We start from the raw sequence: 21734 nt of genomic DNA, 5'->3' as shown, positions 1-21734 counted from the left end.
CAGGGAATATTAACTTATTAATCCTAAACTGGGGCTTTAACTGGAACTTAAACTGCTTGTTATACGTTTTAATGAAATATGAGGTGTATTAATAATCAGCCGTATTGCCAATATTTAGATGACGGTATTTATCATGGTCATGTGTTAATATTCTATACGTAGGTATAACGGTCGTGCATTAGACAAAACTCAGACAGACCCAAATATGGGTTGGAGAGAATGGGTAAAGGTACAGTATGAGGGTGTGTGTGTGTATGTGTGTGCGTGTTTGTGGTGGGGGGGTGGTGGACTGGTGGTTATGTATATATTACATTATGGGGACATTCCCATGTGATAAAAAAACATTTTGACATTGTACGTACCATTTTTTGGTCCTTACAAGGGGAAACCCAATTTAATAAAACTCTTGTGTTACTTGTGATTAAGGTTAGGGCTGAGTAGGGGGTAAGGTTGTCATTGTTGGGATAGGTTTTTCTAGGTTTTACCCCTAGAAATGAATGGATATGAATACAAACGTGTGTGTGTGTGTGTGTGTGTGTGTGTAAATTGACACTATGGAAGATTCTGTTCCCTGACGATTTTTCTATTGTGTGATTTCCACACTGGACAGCAGGGGGCACTAGTGATCCTACCAGTACCGCAGGTTTTAAATCCCCCTCAAACCCCCTGAGCTATTTTTCGTGGCAATGTTGCTTTGAAATACGTGATACATGCTGCTGCAATTCTTGTGTGCACAATAATGTCTATTCCACTCCTAAGAAGATGATCAATGACCAATCACCATGAAAGATGTCTGTAGGGCTCTCAGAGCAAAGGAGGATATGTTACTGACCCTGTGTGTTCTGTTCCGTGAATGCTACCCCCACTGCATATAATAACACACTTCTTTTGCTATTGCTAACAGCCAGAGGAGTACATTAACATCAGCAATAGTGTGTATGGCAGAAAAATAAGCTTTGTCACATGAGGTGCAATAATGGATTCTGAGTATTTTTGCCAGACCAGTGGAGGGCCATTTCATAAGGTAGAGGACGAGCACACGACATTGATCCGTGGTTCAGCAGCACAGACATATGCATCTCAAAGAGGTCTAACAGGGCCAGCGATGGCTGCTTTGGTACAATGAGGCCCAAGCACCAGATGGAACATAGAGACAGGTCTGGATTAGGGATGGCGAAAACTAAAAAAATTCTTGACTGACCACCGAGCCTCAGTAGCCGGTTGAAACCGGTTAACCGATTAGTTTAAAATATGGTACGCTATTTGAAATAACAGCCATTTCGAGCCGCGCCTGCAATTTCGCAACTCTGTCGCATCTCTCTGCCGCTCTGCCTCCCGCACACACACACACACACACACTGCCACTCATGTCACTTTTTTAAAATCCCCTACAGCGCGAAACATGAGTCCCGCAAACGCGGCGCCGAAGAGCTTGTTGTATGTAATCGTAGGACAAATGGCTCCTTAGTTTCAAATGGTTTGGGTACAAGGTGATCGTTTTGAAAATAAAGGTGTTTGTCTAGGTTAGAAGCTCATTTGAAACATTGCCACGGCTCATTTAAGAAAATGACAGCTCCGAAGAGACGCCGCTTTAGTTGAGGTAGTGCTAACCATAATAAAGAAAGATGATGATCATCATCACCTTATCGGTTACCACTGAAATGTAGATGTAATGTATTTCCAAATCTAAGCCCATCTTATGCGGAATGTTGCCTAATAGACTGCAACATGATAAAACCAATGGATAAAACAGGCACCTTCAGAATGCGTAAAAGACGCACCGGCCAAGGCAGGTCTAACTCACTGTGTGCCTTCTAATAACGGACAGGACAACTCTGTTGTATAATTAATATTATTTTTTTATTTTTCAAAAAGACAAGTGTCTAGCCTGTTGCCTTTACTTTTCGCAAACCTTGTGAGCGCGCGAACCCAAACGCTGTGACCTCGCGCCAAATGTTTTTATTGGTTTATTAAGTACAAACAGGCGAGTTATGAAAAATTGAGTGTGAGGGATAATTTGTTCACTTAACACAAAAAGATGAGGAATGAGATGGCTAACTGTAGTAGCGTATAGTCCACTGTCTATAATAGCCTAATTTAGATATCACTTTTTTTTTTTTAACCGACTACCGACAACTTTGACCGGTTAACGTTGATACGGTCAACCACCGGTCAAACGGTCATCGGTTAACATCCCTAGTCTGGATCAGAAAAAAGAAAGCTTATGTTGAACGTGTGTCCTGCTGTTTCATTAAAGTACTATTCTTATTCGTCATCACTGCATAAAATATTAAATAAATGAATAAATGTGCTTTTATAAAAATCAAATTCTACCATTTGAACATTGACATTTTTTGAAGATTTACTAGTGCAGCTGCGAGTATAAGGCTGTCACATTAGGGCTAATTCTGGGACATGCTATTAACATACAAGTCACATGGCCATGTCCTGACCACTGTACTACCTACTTTTCCAATGCTTTTGTGCCCAAGCTTCTGATTGGACCTTTCTGAATTTAAGAGCCAGATGCACATTGGTCATGGCCATGTCTGTTGCACATTTGCATTCATTCACCTGATACTTTTATCCAAAGCAAATTACAGTAGAGGGAAATGTGCATTTTCTGGGATTTGACCCCACGCCCTTTGCGAGCCAAAGGCTTGTTGAGTTAAAGCTAGAAGAGGTGCATTCTGAGACCTTAACCACAGCACGACTGAATGTGTATCTCATGTTACGCGTCTAGTACCCTATACTGAGCATAGTGTAAACTCTAGATCCAAAAAACTCCTTTATCTCATCCTATTGTTATACAAACCACCTAATAAGCGGAAGAAGGTTTTGGGCTAGAATAAAACCGCACCCAACATCCCCCCCCCACCCCAAAGAAATCAAAAACTGAAAATATCCAAGATGCAAACCACACACAGTACACATCCAAGACATTATTATTAAAAGGCTTTTATCCTGAGAAGACTGACACTCGATTATCTTTGAGGTTTGCTTCCCTCAGCATATGACTGGGTGATCGCTCCGCAAAACACATAGCAAAAAAGCTACAGAGTAAGTCTCATGTCACATAAGCTTATATATAGCTAAATTGATTTATTAAGGTTCAGATTGGTCCAGAAATCCCATAAAGGGACAGGGGCTGAATTTGAATGGGATTGTATGAACTCAGTATAATAAGAGCAATTAATCATGGCCACACAAAGGAACAAGGGTCCTTCAATGCAGATATAGCCATTGTGTGGTCAGCCTCAGCTGCTCAGACACGGTCACAAAAGAGCAGGGATGTCCTGGTGAATTAATGCAGCCTGCACACATGTTTTCGTGAGCGTGCACTGCCTACAGTGCTGGAGTAGCTGTGTAGATGGATCAGTGGGGGGGGGGGGATATGCTGCAGAGATGTAGGGGGCTGGAGATGCAGAAGAGTTTTGCAGAAGAGCTCTGAAATTGGATTTACATACTAATGTATGTTAAGCCCCCTTTGGTTAGCCCTCCATTCCCGCTCCTGGCTGGTACAAAGGCTGTTTTCATCTGGATTAGATTCTGATTCAGTGGGGTTCTGGTCATATTTGGATCAGTCTGTCCTTCAGTGCTCAGTCTGGACCCCGCTCTCCAGCAGATGGGCCCCATTCCCAAACCCTGAATCTACTTCAATGTCTTTTCTGCTAGAATGGCTCAGTTTTTCTTCCTGCCCGACTTTCTTTCAGTCAGAGTCAAATACAATCAATGCTTCCATAGCATGGTGTTATTAATGATTTGGAACACTGTCCCTGCACGAGGCAGCCTGAACTGTACCGCCAGTGAGATCTTCTGCCTATAGCAACTGTCCTCTCCCATCAATTGAGCCTCGAGGTTCTGGACGGCCACCAGGACAAGTCAGGACCCACGTGTGAGGCCAGCTATCGATTAAACCAAGAAACCAGGGACTATGAAAAATACATCAGGACCAAATGTACAGTGACTTAAGGAAACTATAATGCAAGACAAAGTAGAGTAACAACATTTCTGAACTATTCTAAACACTTCACACTAAATCGCAAGAATGAAAACCACACACTGCAGCTGAGCTGTTTATATAGGCAGTACAGATCATTAGCTGGCAGTACTTCCAGGTTGGTTGGAAGGTCATGGATGGTGTCCATGGCAACCGTGACCATGCAAACCCAGCTCCCTCTACAGGACAAGAGGGTATATAACGGCATTATCTGTATAGCATTATCCAAGACAGCAATACAGATGTGGCTTTGTGTATTGATGGTTGGAAGTTTAATTAATTCCTGGCTTGTTTTTAACATATGTGTGTGTGTGTGTGTGTGTGTGTGTGTATATATATATATATATATATATATATATATATATATACACACATATACAGTATATATATACATATATATATATAATAAATATATGTATATATAATTTATTTATTTTATAATTTCTTTCTTCCTGGCATATATATATACACATATACAGTATATATACATATATATATATACATATATATATATATAATAAATATATAATCATAAATTATTATCATTTCTTTCTTCCTGGCAGCACTATATATGCGGTGCATAAACACAGATTCCCTGCCTCCCAACTTAACACCCGCTATAGTTGACCTAGATTTCCGCCTGCAGGGATATTAATCTTTAATTTAAAAAGCCTTCCTTGTGTTTTCTTTTGGCCTCACGTTTCTTAAAAAATTAATGGCCTGACTTCCTCGTTTTGAACCTTTGTTGAAGGGAAGGTACACATCTGTCACTCCAGGCACCTGAGAATGTGACACCCCCAGGGGGAGTGTGACCCAAAGCACTGGCAGTGCGGGTGTGTTTGTGCGGGGGTGGGGGTGCTAAGCAGGTGAGCGGTGCAGAAATATCAGATTATATAGTATAAGGTTGCTCAAGAAAACACCTCTATCAAAGATCAAGGATTGTGCAAGTGGGTTACACAAGTACAATGAAATTTAGTAGCTGCCTCTGTTAAGACACAAATAACATTACATAACTATACAATACAACATTAAAAACTATGCTATACAAATATAGGACATATAGGGTATATCCATCCATCCATTTCCTGCAACTGCTTGTTCAGGGCTGTGAGAGCTCCAGATGGGGTGCCAAGCCATTGCAGGACACACTCAAACACCATTCCAAAGGATATATTTCTGTTTGAACTCACTAAGAAATATTCAATAAATAACTGCTGTACATATTGCATCTTCTGCTTGATATTACGTGGGCTGCACCTAAATGGAAGGGATTTAGAATACTGATTGTATACATTTACCCTCCGCGGTATCACTCGTGGACGAGCGCGGCACGAGGCGAGGAGTCCCGCATCTGATGAGCATTTGTGGGTGTCAAGAACAACCAGGGAGAATTGGGGTGAGTGCGCGGGTGGGGGATAGATGTCCTGCTGGATGTGCAGCTGTCCCACAGTGGGGGAGGCAGACAAAGAGACAGACGCGCCACTGATTCCTTCCCTTTCTCGCTCCCTCGCTTCCTCATCCCAGACGTGCAAATAAAATTATACTTTCTTTTTAATAAACGACGCATATTAATTTCTCGGTAGTTTCATCTTCCAACTTCTCTTGTCCATGAGGTTCATCACCATCTCAGCCCATTTTCTCTGCCTTCTGAGCCCCAGGGATCACATCAAGGCACTCGGTGTCTTAGAGGTTGGGAAGATGCCGTGTTCGGATGACCTGGAGCTATAGATCACAGAACCAATCACAGGGAGCTTCATGTGCTGAGGTCCTGGGGCTATGTTTATGCGTGTGTGTGTCTGTGTGTGTGTGAATGAGCGGTCCCCATAAGGATATGTTTACCCTACACATGCGCGCATGTGTGTGTGTGTGTGTCTGTGCGCTCTGGACCTGCTTCTGTACCACCAGCTTAGGGTAAAATGGAGCAGGGTTATGTTCCCCAGTGACATATGGCTGCCAGCTTAAAAGCTCGGTCTGTCTGTCGGACTCAAGGAGCCGGATGCATCCCGAAATGTAGTGTGGATGTTCCTCTTCGCTCAAGGTATCCAACGCCACATGAAGACAACATGGCCGCCTATGAAGACTGTTATTATCATATGCCAGCAAGCAACAAAGCAAGATGGGTTTGATTTTAGTGGAGTTCTTTGTCTGCCTGTCTCATGCTTGAACAATAGCTCTGCAATCCTCATTTTACCAACAGCGAGCTCCACCTCCAAATTTACAAAGCTTACGGGTGTAAATACCCTGCCTGGGTGCTACTAAACTTCATGGAGCGTAGATCTTAACCCTACAGGCACAAGACCTGTTCTCAGTTCACACACACACACACACACACACACACACCAGCATTTCCACATGTTAACATATGCAGACATTTCTAAGTGAGAGTAAATTAGATCTTCAGAGCAGATTCCTTGGGGATTTGGGGGGAGGGAAGGGGTGACACAATCCATTTAGAAATGACAGCTGGGGGATCCAGTTAAAACACACGCCTTTCTCAGAGACAACACCTTGGGAATGTCTTCCCACATGGCCACAGAATCATAACAATGAAAAAAAAAACGGATTTGCTGAATCATAAATCATAAAAGTTAGATTTTTAAAAACAGTTCATTGATGCACCCTATTGTGTTTGTTTTTTCCTGTTCAAACGAATATGGTTACAACCACTGAAAAAAAACTGCATGATGAAAGGAGAGATAAGATGAGAGAGGGAGAGGGAGAGAGAGAGAGAGAGAGAGAGAGAAGGGTTAAGGCAGGAAAGGACCTGGCGTTATCCCTGCTCATTGTTTACCTCTTCTCACGTCTCTCGTCCTGAGCATACGCTGCCTGCTGAGTGCCTCCTTTGTGTGACTCGCTGGGAAGGTAGCCGTGGCGATATGGCTGAGCGCTGCTAAGGAATACGGACAGATAGTGAGCAGGTTCGAGAAGAGCTATTGTTCTGGTCCCCGGTGGGGAGAGGACAGTCACGAGAAGCGGGCGGAGGGAGGTTAGAAAAGGTGCCTGTTTTTTTTTTAACGCGTCTGGACACACGGGAGCTGGAGAGCAGCACTGAGTGGAGCAGAGCCAGGCAGGGAGGCGACCGTGAGCCAGCAGCGTCGCCAGACCTCCGCTAGTCTCCCTGCGCTCCCCCCGCCCCCCACCCTCGCCGCAACGTTCTGCATCTCCTCTCTTCAGCCTCCTGCGTCCCTGCGATGTAGAGGCGAGTCTGCCACGCCGGAGCGACAGAGAGAGCAGCGAGGAGGAGAGGGTGGGATGATCTCGGAGGCTCGGCGGGGGGGGGTGGGCCGCCGGAGCTGCGGCCCCTGATGCGAGCTGTCCTCCTTCACTGCACTGCAGCGCAGCAGCAAGCGGCACCCACCCCGAAGTGGGGTCCACTGCCCAGAGCCAGAGGCAGATAGAGGGGCTAGAGAACAGGCAGGGACTGGAACTCGGTGCGGGGGGGGGGGCAGGGACAGCACACTCAACTGACGATGGGAGCCGCAGAGTCTATGGAAGAAGGACAGGCCACCGGCCTGGTGCAGGGGCACATCGAAAGCATGTGAGTCTGCCTGGGGGGCGCATTCAGAAGCTGTGTGTGCAGCTGGGACTCACACTGTCTTCTATCGTCAGTTGTTTTTGTCTTTGTTACAGAGGGGGGGGGGGCACTGTATCGAGTGCTGTTTTCATTATGCAAACGTGAGAATGTGTGTGCAATGGGCATGTGCAGGGTGAGGGGGCGCTATTGGCATCGTTGTGTAGACCGTCGGGTGGGGTGGGGGGTCTCTTTGGTTTCCACGGATGCTCTCACCGCAGGAGCGCTGGCGTCGGCCCTTTGCCCCGTGCGCGATGCAAACTCCTCGCCATCTTTCCTCGGGGGGGCTCAGCTTTCCCTGCATGTTTATTTATGTCGCGGAACAATGACGGGGGTAGGGGGGGCATCTAGCACGTGTGGCAGCGCATCTGAGCAGATCTTGTCCTGTGTGTGCGAGTCTGTGCATGTGTGTTTATCATGGAAATTGGGAGACTGTGACGGAGTGACAGAGGGATCGGCTCAGACTGCTCGCATATGTATTTGGGGTCTATTTACACTGGTCTCTGGGCTAATTACTAAGCGGGAAATATTTGTGTTAATTAGCTAGAAGCCACAGAGAAAGAGTCCCGGGGGACGGGTGCAGGGCTGGACAAGCTGCCTTCACACTGCACTGGCATCTGGCAGCCCGTTATCAGCACGCTAATGACACACAGATTGAAGCTAAATAGTTTTTAATCCGCTGTCAACGTACACATGCAGACGAAAGATAAAGGACAAAGTAGGCATATGCTTGGCTCAGAACTGAGCTGTTGCACATGTCAGAGATGCAGACAAGGGTGATCTTATGTATGACGGGATGCTTTAGGACCGATGTCCATTTTTGATGACATCAGCAAAGGGGCAGTGAAGTCAGATGCTCATTGATCAGACAGAGGTTGTATCAGGGCAGCAAGCCTGACTGTATCAGTTGCATGACAAGCCTGAAAATTTATTTTACCCTCACTGTCATCATCAGCTTGGCAGACCTATAAGATGGAGTCTTGCCAAAGGCACACAAATGTTTATGGAAATGACAGAATTAAACTTACCTAATGTATGTTTGTGTAAGTATATGAGTATAATTTTACTCATTAATTTTCATATTTGAGTATGCATATATCTTTATGGAGGGGTTCCATGAGAGTCAGATACAGGCGTATCATTGAGATACAAAATGCAAATCCAGTAATCAGAGTCAGTTGGCAAGCTTTCATCAGTCGAGTACAAACTGATGAAAACTGAGTATTAAAAGTGCTTACAGAGAACATCACACGCACGAAAAAACAGAAACTGGAAGTAATGCAACTATGGCAAAGGCACAAGGGTTTAAATGTCCAAAGAGTTAATGAGCCACAGGTGAAAAGGATCATCTGATTAGTCTTCCAATGACAGGGGGTGCTGACACATTACATGTGGGTGAAAGTAGTGAGAGTAGTGAGAGCACGACAGAACCCCCCTCCCCCCCAATAGTCCATCAAGTACTGCATGTACCTGTCAATGTCAAGAGTCAAGGACAGCAGTGAAAGCAGGACTATCATGTCAAAGTAAAGGGGAGGGGGTTGGGGGGCAGATGATGATGGCGTGCTGGGGGTAGTGTTGTACTACCAGTTTTAACAGGGAAACAGTGGGACTGATCTCGTACTGTGGTGGTAATTTGAGACATTAGGACATGGGCTTAATCTGTCTAGCAATCGGTTAAAGGCCAATGAACTGTGGGTTTAACATCATAGAAGGAATCTTGAAATTGATATCTCAAGTTGATATCCAGACTTCCTGACTGGGGTAGGGATGTCAGCAATGGTCTGCATTGTGCATCTGTCGTCACATGGCATGCTGCAGACACGTGGGCATCCACTGCTGTTATGTCTGATGGCCCTCCAGAGCATGGACCTTATCATAAAAGGTACGCTAAACCTGAGACATAAAACAGCCCATATGTCTGAAAGACATGGTGAAACAGAAGCTCTGCAGTTTCCAATATAGGGGGTAGTCCTATCAGGGGAATTAGCCAATATCCTTTAGAGAACCTATCCACAGCCACAAGAATAAAAGTCGATTCCTGAGCAGGGGAAGTCTGTGATAATGTCAATGGCTACGTGGTTTCATGGCCTGTGAGATAATAGCAGAGAGCAGCCGATGCAACGACTTTGACTGGAAACAATCAGTACGTTTCGACAGACTGGGATGTTTCTGTCTAACAACGGCCACCAGAAGGTCTTCTTCAACAGAGAACATGTGGGCCAGATACCCGGGTAACCAGAACTAGGAGCAAAATGCATCCACTGTAACACAAGGAGGAATACTAGAACAAGGTCATAAGTCTCATGAGGGTCAACCAGTAGAAGATTGGTCAGAATGGGAATGGCCCCTTAACAGGGTGTGCTGCCGCATCAGAACTCAAAGTGCATATAAATCCTTGATAAAAGTTGCCAAATTGAGTTTAGACTTATGAAGCTGACATTTCTTTAACCGAACCAAAGGTTATTTTGTATAAGCTTCTGTAGGACCAGACATGGAACTGAAAATCTCGTGAAGAAACCAACATATATCAATGATGAATTTCTCAAGATATTCATGCAGAAACTTATTTTTGAAGTGCTGAAAAAACAAAGGTGCGCTGACAAAACCAAAAGGCATTATAAAATATTCATAGTGTGCACGATTGGTATGAAATGTGGTTTTCCACTTATTGCCTTCACATATTCAGTTGTAAATTGTACGAATTTTGCAGATCAGGTTCTGTGAAGCACCTTTACTCTTTAAGCTGTTCTAGGGCTGCAGGAAACAGGGGGAGTGAATAATGATATTCGACCTTTATGTTATTCAGACATAATAGTGAATAGAAGTTTGAAAACCAACATTTTTCTTTTCCACACAAAAAGGAACAAGCAGCAACAGGCTGATGAAAGGACAAAGCTCTGGTTTAGTGGCTCCTGAACAATATTTTCTATGGCTATAGACATGGGCATGGATAATGAATAAATCTGAACCTTAGGGCGGAGTGCTTCCAGGATGCAGATTGATGGCACGATTCGAGGGTCGATGTAAAAGTAGGTATTTACCCATCTGCTTGCTAAAGACCTCTGGTAAATCTTGATATTAAGGGGGAATGACTAGCGTCTCAAAGGATTTTGAACTTCCTGTTCAACCTGGTGAGGTAAGGCAGTGAAATATTCATTTTTTCTTTGACTGTGATAATTTTTTAAAAGGCATAAAAACCATGGATGGTCTAATACAACACTGGGTGATTCTGTCAATATGAAATAGCGCTAATGGGGAAAAAGGCTAGGAAATTTATTGTGTGATGGCGTCACTAATTTTAAAGTCACAACACATAATTATCTCTTTAATCATGTTAACATATGCAGTATTTTGTTACTCAAATGGGAGAATAGTACAAGCATAGATTTTAACAGAGACCTATAATATTTCTTCCTGCTTGTAAACAGTGTGAGAGTTTAGGTCAAGATGCTGCACAGAATCCCAGACTTCAGAGCTAAAATCAAAACGCTCAGTTAGGGTCTCACAGGGAGGCTGATTTTACCTATGCCAGATGGAGGCGTACATAGGATAAAAAATATTGCAATTTGAAATGTTAGTTTTTACTGAATACTTATACTTTAAAATATTAAGATCTTCCATGTTATTAAGTGCACTATCCATGGTTTTCAGGATTCTGTTTTAGAGCCATTTGCGAAATAGGCTTTAAATTTTAGATCCATTACTCGTATGGGATTGAATAGTGTTTCAATCGGTTGAATACATGCAATTATATGTACATGTGGTATATGCCAATTAATCACCAAGGTGTGTGATTAAAACAAGTAACAGTTTAAGATCTCTACTTATAATACACTACCTTCTCCTTTCTTATTGTCATCTGTATATCGAGTCTTTTTAAAAGCACTGAAATTCAGCTTGTACTTGTTTGCAAGTAGTATTTTTGTTATAAATGAATAACCTGTACATCATAAGTTTAAGTTAAATCAAAATATTAAAATATGGGTCAAAAATATTATTTTTTTGTGTAGAATAATAGATACTACCATAACTTTTTAGGTATATTAAAATTATGTAATTAGTTGCCCTGATTTGATTATTATTTTACCATTAAAAAAACTAAGGCAAAAATACATAAACTGTTTTAAATCTTTCAACTTCATTGCATGTGACCCACAATAAGCAATCAATTTGTATGAAAATATGTATATTTTTGTTAGTTTTGTATTTTTTTCCCATCTCAGTAACTCTTTCATTAAATAATTTTATTACAGAAGTAAATGGTGAAAAAACACTGATTAACTACCTCAGAGGCAAAATTGACTGTTTAAACAATGGAATTGTACAATTTGAGTCTGCTTCCAATTAATTAATATATATATATATCTTATGGTAATGAGTTTGTGACAATGACCCAAGTAATTCCCTTTGTGATAAATCTACATTAATTTGGGGATTCAACGTATAAATATTTATGATTATAAGTTTTATATTAGGTGCAATTAATCACAGAAAAACGTGCAATTAATTAGTTAATTCTTTCTAATCAATTACCAGCCCTAATATATATATATATATATACACACAGACACACACAAAACACACACACACACACACACAGCCATCACATACAATTCTGAAAAAAAAACAATTTCCAACAGACTATGAATATAATTACGTTGAAGCTCAAAGGGTTCGGAGTATTTAAAATGCAAAATTTGGGGGTAGCATTTACCTTATAAGCTTTTGTTAATTATTGGCATGATTGGCAGTGAATGATGATGCGTCAATCTCCAGTCCATTTCTCTTCAGCTCAAAACCTGTGCCACGAGATGTTAATCATCAGGGTTCAGGCCGTGACCATCAGCAGGTGTTCATAGTACACAGAAGGTGGTGGAACACAGTAGAGGATATTTTGGACCTCTGAGAAATGTGTGTTTGTTCAGTGTGGATCCAAAGGATCAGAAACTAGCAACATGCTAAACTTCAACTGCCGCACTGGATGCCACTTTAAAATGCCAGGCAGAGTTTCTGTTTGTACCATTGTGACACGTACAAAATATAGGCTGATTTCTGAACAACAGGCAAACGTTCAAAAACTGCAAGTCTCTTTGCACAGAAACACAATGAAAGTCACTGCATTAGTAATACACAGGGCCAGTGTGTTCTGGAGTGTGGTTTTTGTCCTGTCTCTCTCCCTTCCATTCATTGGCTCCTTAGTGACCCCTTTCCACTGGAGAGGCTACTGAGAAATGTCATTGTGCCCCATCAACACGCAGCTCCACACATCTGTTTACAACAAGTGGCTGTTGTGCCTCTGCTGTGGGGGACAGCTGTCACTGAATCATTCTGTATGCACCAACATCACACTTACATGCAGCAGAACCTGTACAGAGACTCATGTGCTCGCACAACTGTTTGCCAAAGATCCATAAATTAAATAAAACACATACTTACTGTAGCAAGCAATATTAGTTACAGAAAGTTCACATTCAAAACGATAGTTTGGACAGCACTGTTATATACTTTGCACAAAAAAAATAAATAAGCCTTAGAAGGTGAGTAGGGTGAGTCACATGACCAATAGCTATAGTTAGGTAATCTGCCAGAGTAACGATGCCAAATTGGGGCTTGAACCAGTGGCTTGGTCATTGACCTGCTAGAGACATGCTCACACATTGAGAGGCTCTAGGTACCTGCAATGCAAACAACAGAGTGTAGGGAAAAGTAGATACTATACAAAAAAACTTGTTAAAATTACCCTCCCGGGAAAACCACAGTCTTATGAAAATTAGGCCCAATGTCAATTGCGCATTACTCATCCTGGCTTGGGACTTTCTAAATGATTTCAGTTATGATTTATTTTGCCCATTCATTAGGGGAAATCCACTAAAAGGAGCATTTTTATTTCTACGTATCCTCAAGCACTTTTGTTGCACCTTGAGCTGAGAATCTGTCCTAGTTTCCAGGAAATTTAGTCTCTGGTGTCATCAGGAGATGGCCGTAAGGACAAAAGGTTTTATATGCTCAGCAAATATTTTTTTATTTTTTTTAACTTAATATCAACACCCATGAAATTGAAGTTTAAATTAATTATCTCCTACCAATCAACACTCTGCTTTGTCATCCATGAATCTTTTTATGAAATGGTACAGAGTTGTTTAGGTGAATATGAAAACAAAAATCATGTTCTACTACTGGCTTCAGGCCAAACACCAGGAAAGAAAGAAAATTCTCTATTTATTATTCATGAAACCACAATAAGTGTCATTCGATTCCGACTTCTACCATAACAAACACAAGGAAGAGGTGACATGTTCAACTTCCCTTAGGTACCAATTTCCCTTTATCTTGCAGATGCTTGTCATCCTCTTTCAGAACAGCTGCATGACGGTTTTCATTTGAATTTTTAAGCTGTACCTGGTAAATAGTCAGCGATCAAGAAAATGCTGTTAGTGACTTGGCTGGAAAAATGAAGGATAGATAGATAGATAGATAGATAGATAGATAATCAAATTGAAATTAGTCAGCAACAATATATAATTTTCCTACTTCATTTTTATTATGACAAACTGATACTACCAATTGCCAAGTTATTCTTAGAATCACTTCCAGTGCAGCTAACCACAGTAATCACCTAATGCCATTATACATGCAGGCTATTGATCTCCAAACTGAATTAATTATTGGATTAATTAGCTCGTGAAAGTGTCCCAAATGCATTATCCCTCTGTAGGCATCTGCTTGGTTAATCAGAAGAGTCCTTGTTACTTTTTTGGAATATTCTGAAATATCTGCCTTGAAATACTTTTGTAAAATAGACAGCCTGCTTTATTTCAGGAAACGTAGCGTTTCTGTCTGGAATCTGTCTGGCTACACAATCTGTCCACATTCGTCCACTTGGTGAGTCACATGACCTGTAGCTATTGCTGATCTGCAGAGCGCCAGCTCTCAGTGTCATTACTGTCTCTCATCCGTGGCTGGCAGTGAGGTTTAATAACACCCCCTCAGAATCAGGCCCCCACGCTGGGTCAAGGCACAGATGTGGCAGTAAGGAGGAGAGGTGCCCGTGGTTGTCTCTGGCAATTAATTGGGAAAAATAAAGCAGCAGCAGCCGACAGTTACGGCCCAAACGTTTCTCCCTCCCCCTCTCCTCCTACACTAACCATACAATATTCAAGCCATAACTTAACATATAACCAGAGTAATTTTCTGCATGATTAAAACATAGCATTTTAATGATACTACAGCAGAGAAGGCAACAGAAAATATAAATATCTTGAATTAGCATACCTGATTAAGTACGAAGAATATGTATTAACCCACATTTCACACTCACACTTAAATTGCTTGATTTGCATATATAATGATGTCATTATATTTTTGGTAACTGTAGAAACAACTGTAGTAACACTAAAAACCAGTGAGGTAAAATTCCACCAGTCAGCAGTTAGGCTTATATCAGAGTTTCCCTCTATCTGCAAGCATCGCTTATCATGTCTTTGTCCCTCAGTACGGATTCTCAGTCTGTCTCCTTCTTTGTCTGCCTTATCTCGAGCTCCTTTTCCTCCCTCGTTCCCCCCCTCCGTCGATCACGCTCTCGTCTTTTGTCCCTCCATCCCTCCCTCCATAACCCAGCCCACCATGCATCTACAGCAGACCCTAACTCAATATTTGCCCCGCTGCTGTAATGGTAACAGGCCATTAAGTGATATTGCCAATTAGTTATTGCCATGTCATGAGAACACGCTCCTTCGCACGCAGACACGGACCCAGGGATGTCACCGCTTATAGGGACTGTAAAATATCTGGCAATAATGATTATATATTGAGGCTACAGGCTGTACTTCTCAGGCATTAAACCCTTTAGAAACTCTGCCTCTGCAGACCGTCTCAAGCTGCCCATGAATAATTACTAATGCAATCTGTATGGTCTGACTCTGATTTTGTATGCGTATTGTATTGTCTCTGCTTTTATTCATGGTGTGTGTGTATGTGGGTCTATGCATGCATGTATGGTTTGTATGTATAGCTGCACTGTATCTGTACATGTGTATTATACATCGTCTGATCATGTATGTGTGCATGGTGTGTGCACGAGGCTGTGTGTGATTGCACTGGCATATGCATATTTGTCAGTATGCAGTGTGTGTTGCAGGCTACTATTGTGTTCAGTGCAAGCACAGAGTAGCATATGGCTTTTGCTATTTGTAGTTGCCATGGAGATTGTCTCAGGATGTGTACGAGCTCTGTAAAAATAGAAAATGTGCCTGGTAACTGCTAACTAATCCCAGTAAACAATCACCGAAATGTTGTATCGACATATATCGATACATATATATATATATATATATATACACACACACACACATACACAAATACACACACAGCTGTTGAAAAAATGAATTTTTAAACAAATCAGTATTAGTTTAATCGTGGTTCGGCTGGCAAAAGGCTACGCTGAGCAGCAGGTTGCTTCCAGGTTAAAAATGTCAAAGACCTTGGAACACAAGAATAAGGTGAAGCAGGAGACGCTGGGAACGACCAGAAACCAGCCAGGTGACTCTAATGCCAGAGATGACCGTCAACTTATCTGGCAGTGTCTCAGATAACTGATGATGTCATCAAGTGATCTTCGAAAGGAATGGGAAACATTAAGTGCAGGTGTAACGTGCACTGCTAGAATGCTTCATATCAGGCTCCTAGAAGCAGGACTGAAGTCCCATAAAGCAAGGAAGAAGTCCTTCATTAATGAGAAACAGAGAGGAACCAGGCTACAAAAAAATGTATTATTCACAGACGCACACCCATAAATAGAGAAATGAGTGTGGTCTCCTAATCTTTCCCATGGCTGTGTGTGTGTGTGCGTGTGTGTGTCTATATATATATTGTTGGTTTATCTTCCCTTTCTATTTAAAACTGTTTGTGTCTGTATGTGTGTGTGTGTGTGTGTGTGTGTGTGTGTGTGTGTGTGTGTGTGTGTTGTTGCTTTTAGAGCACGCAGCTCTTTAACTTTCTCCCTGGAGTGCAACTTGGCACTGCTAATGACCATCATTTCTGTGTTATTTGATGCACAAATCTTATTTAGGTTGATTTAAAACCCTTATTCTCAGCAGAAACATGCTGCTTTAGGCAGCCGGATAACTTTAGCTTGGTGTTTGTTGCTTAGGAAGTGACAGGAGGCCAGGAAAATGGCCTGATTCTGGTGCCAGCGGTTTGCATGCTGTACTGTCAGGCGTTTTAATTAAAAATGATTCCGGGGGCCTGGGGATTTATACTCGCAGCCCTTCTTATCCTTCTGCCCATCGGTACTTTAACAATCTTGCCCAAGCTGCCATTTTGGTGAGATCTGGCAGTATGTCTAAGCAACAGTCTGAGAAACAGATGCTGCTTTGCAGCGGTCAGAATGTCGTTGGTCTGGAACGGTACAGCGTTCAGACTATAAAATCAGTGTCGGTGCAATTACAGTGCAATTACAGAACCAAATCCAGGAGCAAAATGGAAGGCCATGCATCAAGAGACCATTCCATGCTACCAGCCGCCACAGAAATAGCTGCTATCTATCTGTATATATCAAAATCAACATCTGGTAGCATTTGCTGCTAACGTCTGATAGCATCCCTTTAGCCGCAAGCCTCTATTATGACCCTCACACTGCCTGCTGACATGGCTCTCTGATGGAGGGCCAGTGGGTTTCGTGGCTTTCTCATGGAATTTTCACGCAGCCAGTTAAAAGCTGGCCTCAATGGGATGGACACTCCTTTCTCAGCATTCTGAGCCTATGGATTGGTTAAGATGCCTCGCAGGGTGAGGTGTAATTGGCTTGTTTCGTCACTGTCTCAGGTATATGCTGCATAATAACCAAGACCATTTGCATATATGAGTCAGTTCCATGTGACGTATTTCCCACACAGCTCCATTTTTGCCCTGGTCATGTCCTCCCTTTTCTCTTCCCTACTCCTCTATCCCTCTCTGTCTCCATCATTTCTTGCCTTTGTTCTGGCGAAATGGGTACCTGACCTTTGAATGCTGTCTGCTCTGACCTGTCCCTGGGGCTTCAAGGTCATAAACCAAGCTTATTGTTCTCTTTGATCCCTCTTGTGTTCCTCATGCACTCCACCCAAGTTCATGTTCTCTCATCTACTGTTCCTCTTGAAAGCCTTTTATGCCTATTGATTTCCTCTGTAATGATCTTACCTGAAGTTCCCTATCATCTCCATGGCTTTTTGTCATGCCAAAATGGCGACAAACTGTTATGTAACACCTTCTTGCATCTGGACAAAGCTCATGGAAGCGGGGAGGCTGGCAGCAGGAAGACGACACCCCCATTACCTTACCCCGGCATGTTTGCGGTTGATGATCGCGTCCCTCTTCACTGCTTGCCTGCAGGGGGTGGGGGTGCTGCGGCCCAGAGTGCCACATGCCCTCGCACCGGGTCATTAACACTGCTGATCTCCCCAACTAGAGTTTCATTTGAGGGAGAGTAATTGGTTCATCAACAAATCAGGTTATTACACTTGAAATCTCCTCCCTCTTCCATAGACCTCAACACAAAAGTGAGGCAAAATGTCATATTGGGATGTTCATGTACCATAGTGGACTTGATTCCCAGTCCAGGGAATTACCTTCCCCTTACCTTCCCCCTCTGGCTTAAGCCTGGGCCGTTAAGCAGCATGACACTTCTATGTCGTGGTACCTGCTATACATATGAGAGTTAAGAACAGCTTACATTGTTCAGATCCTAATTTAGTGTTAATGCCTTCATATGAATGAATTGTGCTTGCATGTGATGGTGTGTGGGAGTGCGTGGCTTACTGCTGCAGGTCAGTGTTTTCTCCGCTTGAGTCTGCGAGCACGTATGTCTGTGTACAGCTGGGGCACCTGGGCGGGGTTTAACGCCCCCGGTGTTGCTGGGTAAAAGAGCCGCAGAAATGGGTTTGTGGAGCAGAATCTGTTGGATGCGTTTCGCTGCATGGTGGCCGAGGTGCCACTCGCCGATTCGCTCATTAAAATTCGTTGCAGAGAGCGGGTGGGAGAGAGAGAGAGGATAGAGCAAGGAAGGGAGAGCGAGAGAGAGAGAAGAGAGCTGGAAAGTGAGGTGGGGGGATACGAGTATTGAGTCACAGTGACAGCGTCTGTCCTGGTGTTCGGAGCCGCTACCTCTCTGTGGACGGAGCTTCTCTGGTGGCTAAGGAGACGGAGGGAGGGGGGGTGGAGAGCTGGGGGGGGGCACACAGCCAGAGCCACCAGTCTATAAGCTGCGGACAGGTGGCGGAGAGCCGACATGGCTGTGAGCGCGTGGCAGGTGCTGTCCCCACTGCAGTGGGCCCGCTGGGGCTGGGACACGCTTCTGGGGGGGTCAGGAGCCGCAGACCCCACACTGGGGCTCCTGCAGCGCCTCGCTGGGGGAGTGCGGCATGACAACATGCTCCGGGAAGGAGGGGCTCCCAGCCGAGAGAGGTGAGGGGGCGTGGCAGGGCACAAGGGAGGGGGAGGGTTGGGGTTTGCCAATGTCTAGGGTGGGGGGGGGGGGTTCGTCGACAACCACGATGCAAAAAACAAAGGGGATGTTGGGGGGGAGGTGTAGTAAAAATAACCTGCATTAAGTGCTGTGTAAATGCATGCAAATGCGATGTTTCAAATGTGGTTTTATGTGTGATCACCCCCCCTGCGTTCCCCCCCCCCCCCCCCACGCTGGTGCAGAGTGCTTGATAGCAGATGTAGTCGATTGCGACTTGTGGGGGTGGGGGGTGGGGTGATTGCATGCTTTCAGTCCAGCCAGTGTGTCAATGCTGCAATGAGTTCTTTGAGAGATGGGCTTTGTGGGGTCCCATTAGCAATCATGGCAAGGAAGGCGGATCAGAACCTGAGCTCAGCCAGAAATCTTATTCTGTTATCAGTTTGTTTAGTATTCAGTACAAATTAAACATTGGTATAGTCCTTATAATTCAGCATGTGACATTTCTTCATTTATTTGTAAGTTTACATGGATGAATTCTGTCTGACCTGTCTGAGTATGATAAGAATCTTCCACCATTTTTCTTTCATTTATTGTACGTGCAGCTTTTTCAGAAATCTCTCTGCAGAGTCGGCACCTTCCATTTATGGTCACGAAACTTCACCTCAGGTCTAGGTTTTGTCCGGTTTAGCATGTCGCCTCACGCTGTGGGACCGGCTGCAGCCGGAATCGCCGCTGTGCCGCTTCCCCTGCTGTAGTGTGATTAGCATTAGCTGCCTTGGGATACATTAGCACTTATATGTCTGCTTACACTCACCACTTGACAGGACTGACCACCGGCATGACAATCCGGCCCAGATGCTGATGCTGAGTCTCCCCTCCCCTCTCTCACCATTCCAGGAGCTCCGACTCAGACGGCGCATTTGAGACCCCCGAATCGACCACCCCGGTGAAGGCCGCGACACCCCCTCTGCCCCAAGCAGAGCCAGACGCACCGACGCAGCAGCCGTCCTCCCAGGACACGGGTGAGGCCTGCCTGCCTGTCCTCACCCCGTCTGCATGTTTATTCAACACCGTCATGGCACATTAAGCCCAAAATTACAGTCTTCGTTCAGGGAGCCATTTTCGTTTCTTTCTGAGCTGATGTGCCAGGTTGCCAGAGGTCCTACGGAATGGATTTTGCTGCATGTTTTAGTACAGTGCAGCTGTGATCAGGGAGCGAGATTTCCCCGGGTGTGCCGGCACTGCATTGCACACTGCAGGGAGTGGCTTAGCACAGGCTGGACGAGCTGGCTCCTCTCCGAACACGGGTGGTCAAACTCCTAGTATCTTTTTTAGCACTAGATACCTGGAAACCACTGTTCTGTCATTCCTTCCTTATCATAACATGGCCAAGAGGTGACATAACTGATAATCTATGAAGAGAAATTCTACTGTACTTTTCCCATTGTCCCCCCCATTGTCACATTCTTTTACAGTCCATGTCTGGAATGTGTCGCTATATTTTCTATGCTGAAACACCTTGATTAGTCAGTGTTTTAGTAAAGAACTGCATCAAGTCAGTCAGCTGTACTGCAATCCATCTTCACAGAGAGCAAGTTCAGAGTGACCTCTACAGGACAGAAACAATACTGCAGCCAGATTAAATGACGCTATACAGCCGAGTTCTTTAAATCTGGACCTCGATTCCAAATCCAGGCCCTGTTTTTGTCCTCCCAGGTAGTTAGTTTAATAATTACTGATTCTGATTGGCCAGAGGCTTCACACTGGGCTCACAGGTAAAGGAAGGCTGGAAAACCAGCAGAGCTCAGACCTTGAGGACCACGATTTGACTAGACCTGCTATACAATATACTGTAGCTTCTTTATATAATAGTTTTTTTTCTCATTTGATTGCTACTTTCTATGTCCAGTGTAAGAATGGGGAAGGTTGCATAAATGGTTCTGATCCAAATATACCCCAGTCTTTTGTTCCATTGTTGAAGGCTGATTTATCCTGCTTCATATTACTGATCCCATGATGGGGGAAATTAGTGATGCTGTCTTCATTAGTTACTGTAATTAGTCATGTCTAACAACTGGCTGTGTTTTATCACTGGCAGACTTATTGCTATGGATGTTGACATACCTATGCTCACCCACATACTCGTAGTCTCAAATTCACACACACACACACACACACACACACAAAGACAGCAGCCTCAACGGAGATAAATGCTTTTTTCTACTCCTGTGATTTCCCAAAGTGTGCTTGCTGATATTCCCGGGTTGGTATTGATATTGGCAATAGTTGTCCATTCTTTTGTGTGTTGAGAAATCCATTGTCTTTAGATAATGAGCTATTTAAGCATCATCTAGGGAGGGGTGAAGCTGATATTTTGTTTGCAATGTGATACTGATGGGGGGCATAATCCGAGATGGCAGGACTAAAGCTGACTGGATCGGTTATCTTATGTCTGATAGAGTTATTAATCACGAAGGAATCAATATGCGAGTCTATTGCCAGTGGCTGGGATTTCTGTTGGAGGTCACTGATGTGTAATCTGTTAGTGGATCCAGAACTTTGTTAAAATTGCCACCTAGAATGATATATGAATTGGGGAAGTTAGATAATTCTAAGACTATAAATGAATGTAAGAAAGAGGCAGAATCTATGTTGGGGCTGCAGATCTTTGCTAGCGTTTGATGTTATATTCATGAACATCAAAGCCTCAGGCTCAGTCCCCA

At 43.6% G+C, this 21734-nt stretch overlaps 1 protein-coding gene across 19 annotated transcripts in view; it reads left to right on the top strand.

Moving 5' to 3' along the window:
• The window catches only part of tacc2 (transforming, acidic coiled-coil containing protein 2), an 86990-nt gene that overhangs the window by 43273 nt on the left and 21983 nt on the right, over positions 1-21734 (top strand). For 18 of the 19 annotated variants that reach the window (XM_072709687.1, XM_072709696.1, XM_072709695.1 and 15 more), the window contains one exon: positions 19909-20033. In XM_072709687.1, coding sequence (XP_072565788.1) covers positions 19909-20033 — 125 coding nt within the window. Of the gene's footprint in view, positions 1-18518; positions 19011-19908; positions 20034-21734 lie in introns of those variants that run through there. The other variant, XM_072709699.1, reaches the window with a different exon arrangement.

The sequence above is a fragment of the Paramormyrops kingsleyae genome, chromosome 3, assembly GCF_048594095.1.
Source record: "Paramormyrops kingsleyae isolate MSU_618 chromosome 3, PKINGS_0.4, whole genome shotgun sequence".
Classification (NCBI taxonomy): domain Eukaryota; kingdom Metazoa; phylum Chordata; class Actinopteri; order Osteoglossiformes; family Mormyridae; genus Paramormyrops; species Paramormyrops kingsleyae.
This window is presented reverse-complemented; position numbering and strand designations above follow the sequence as displayed.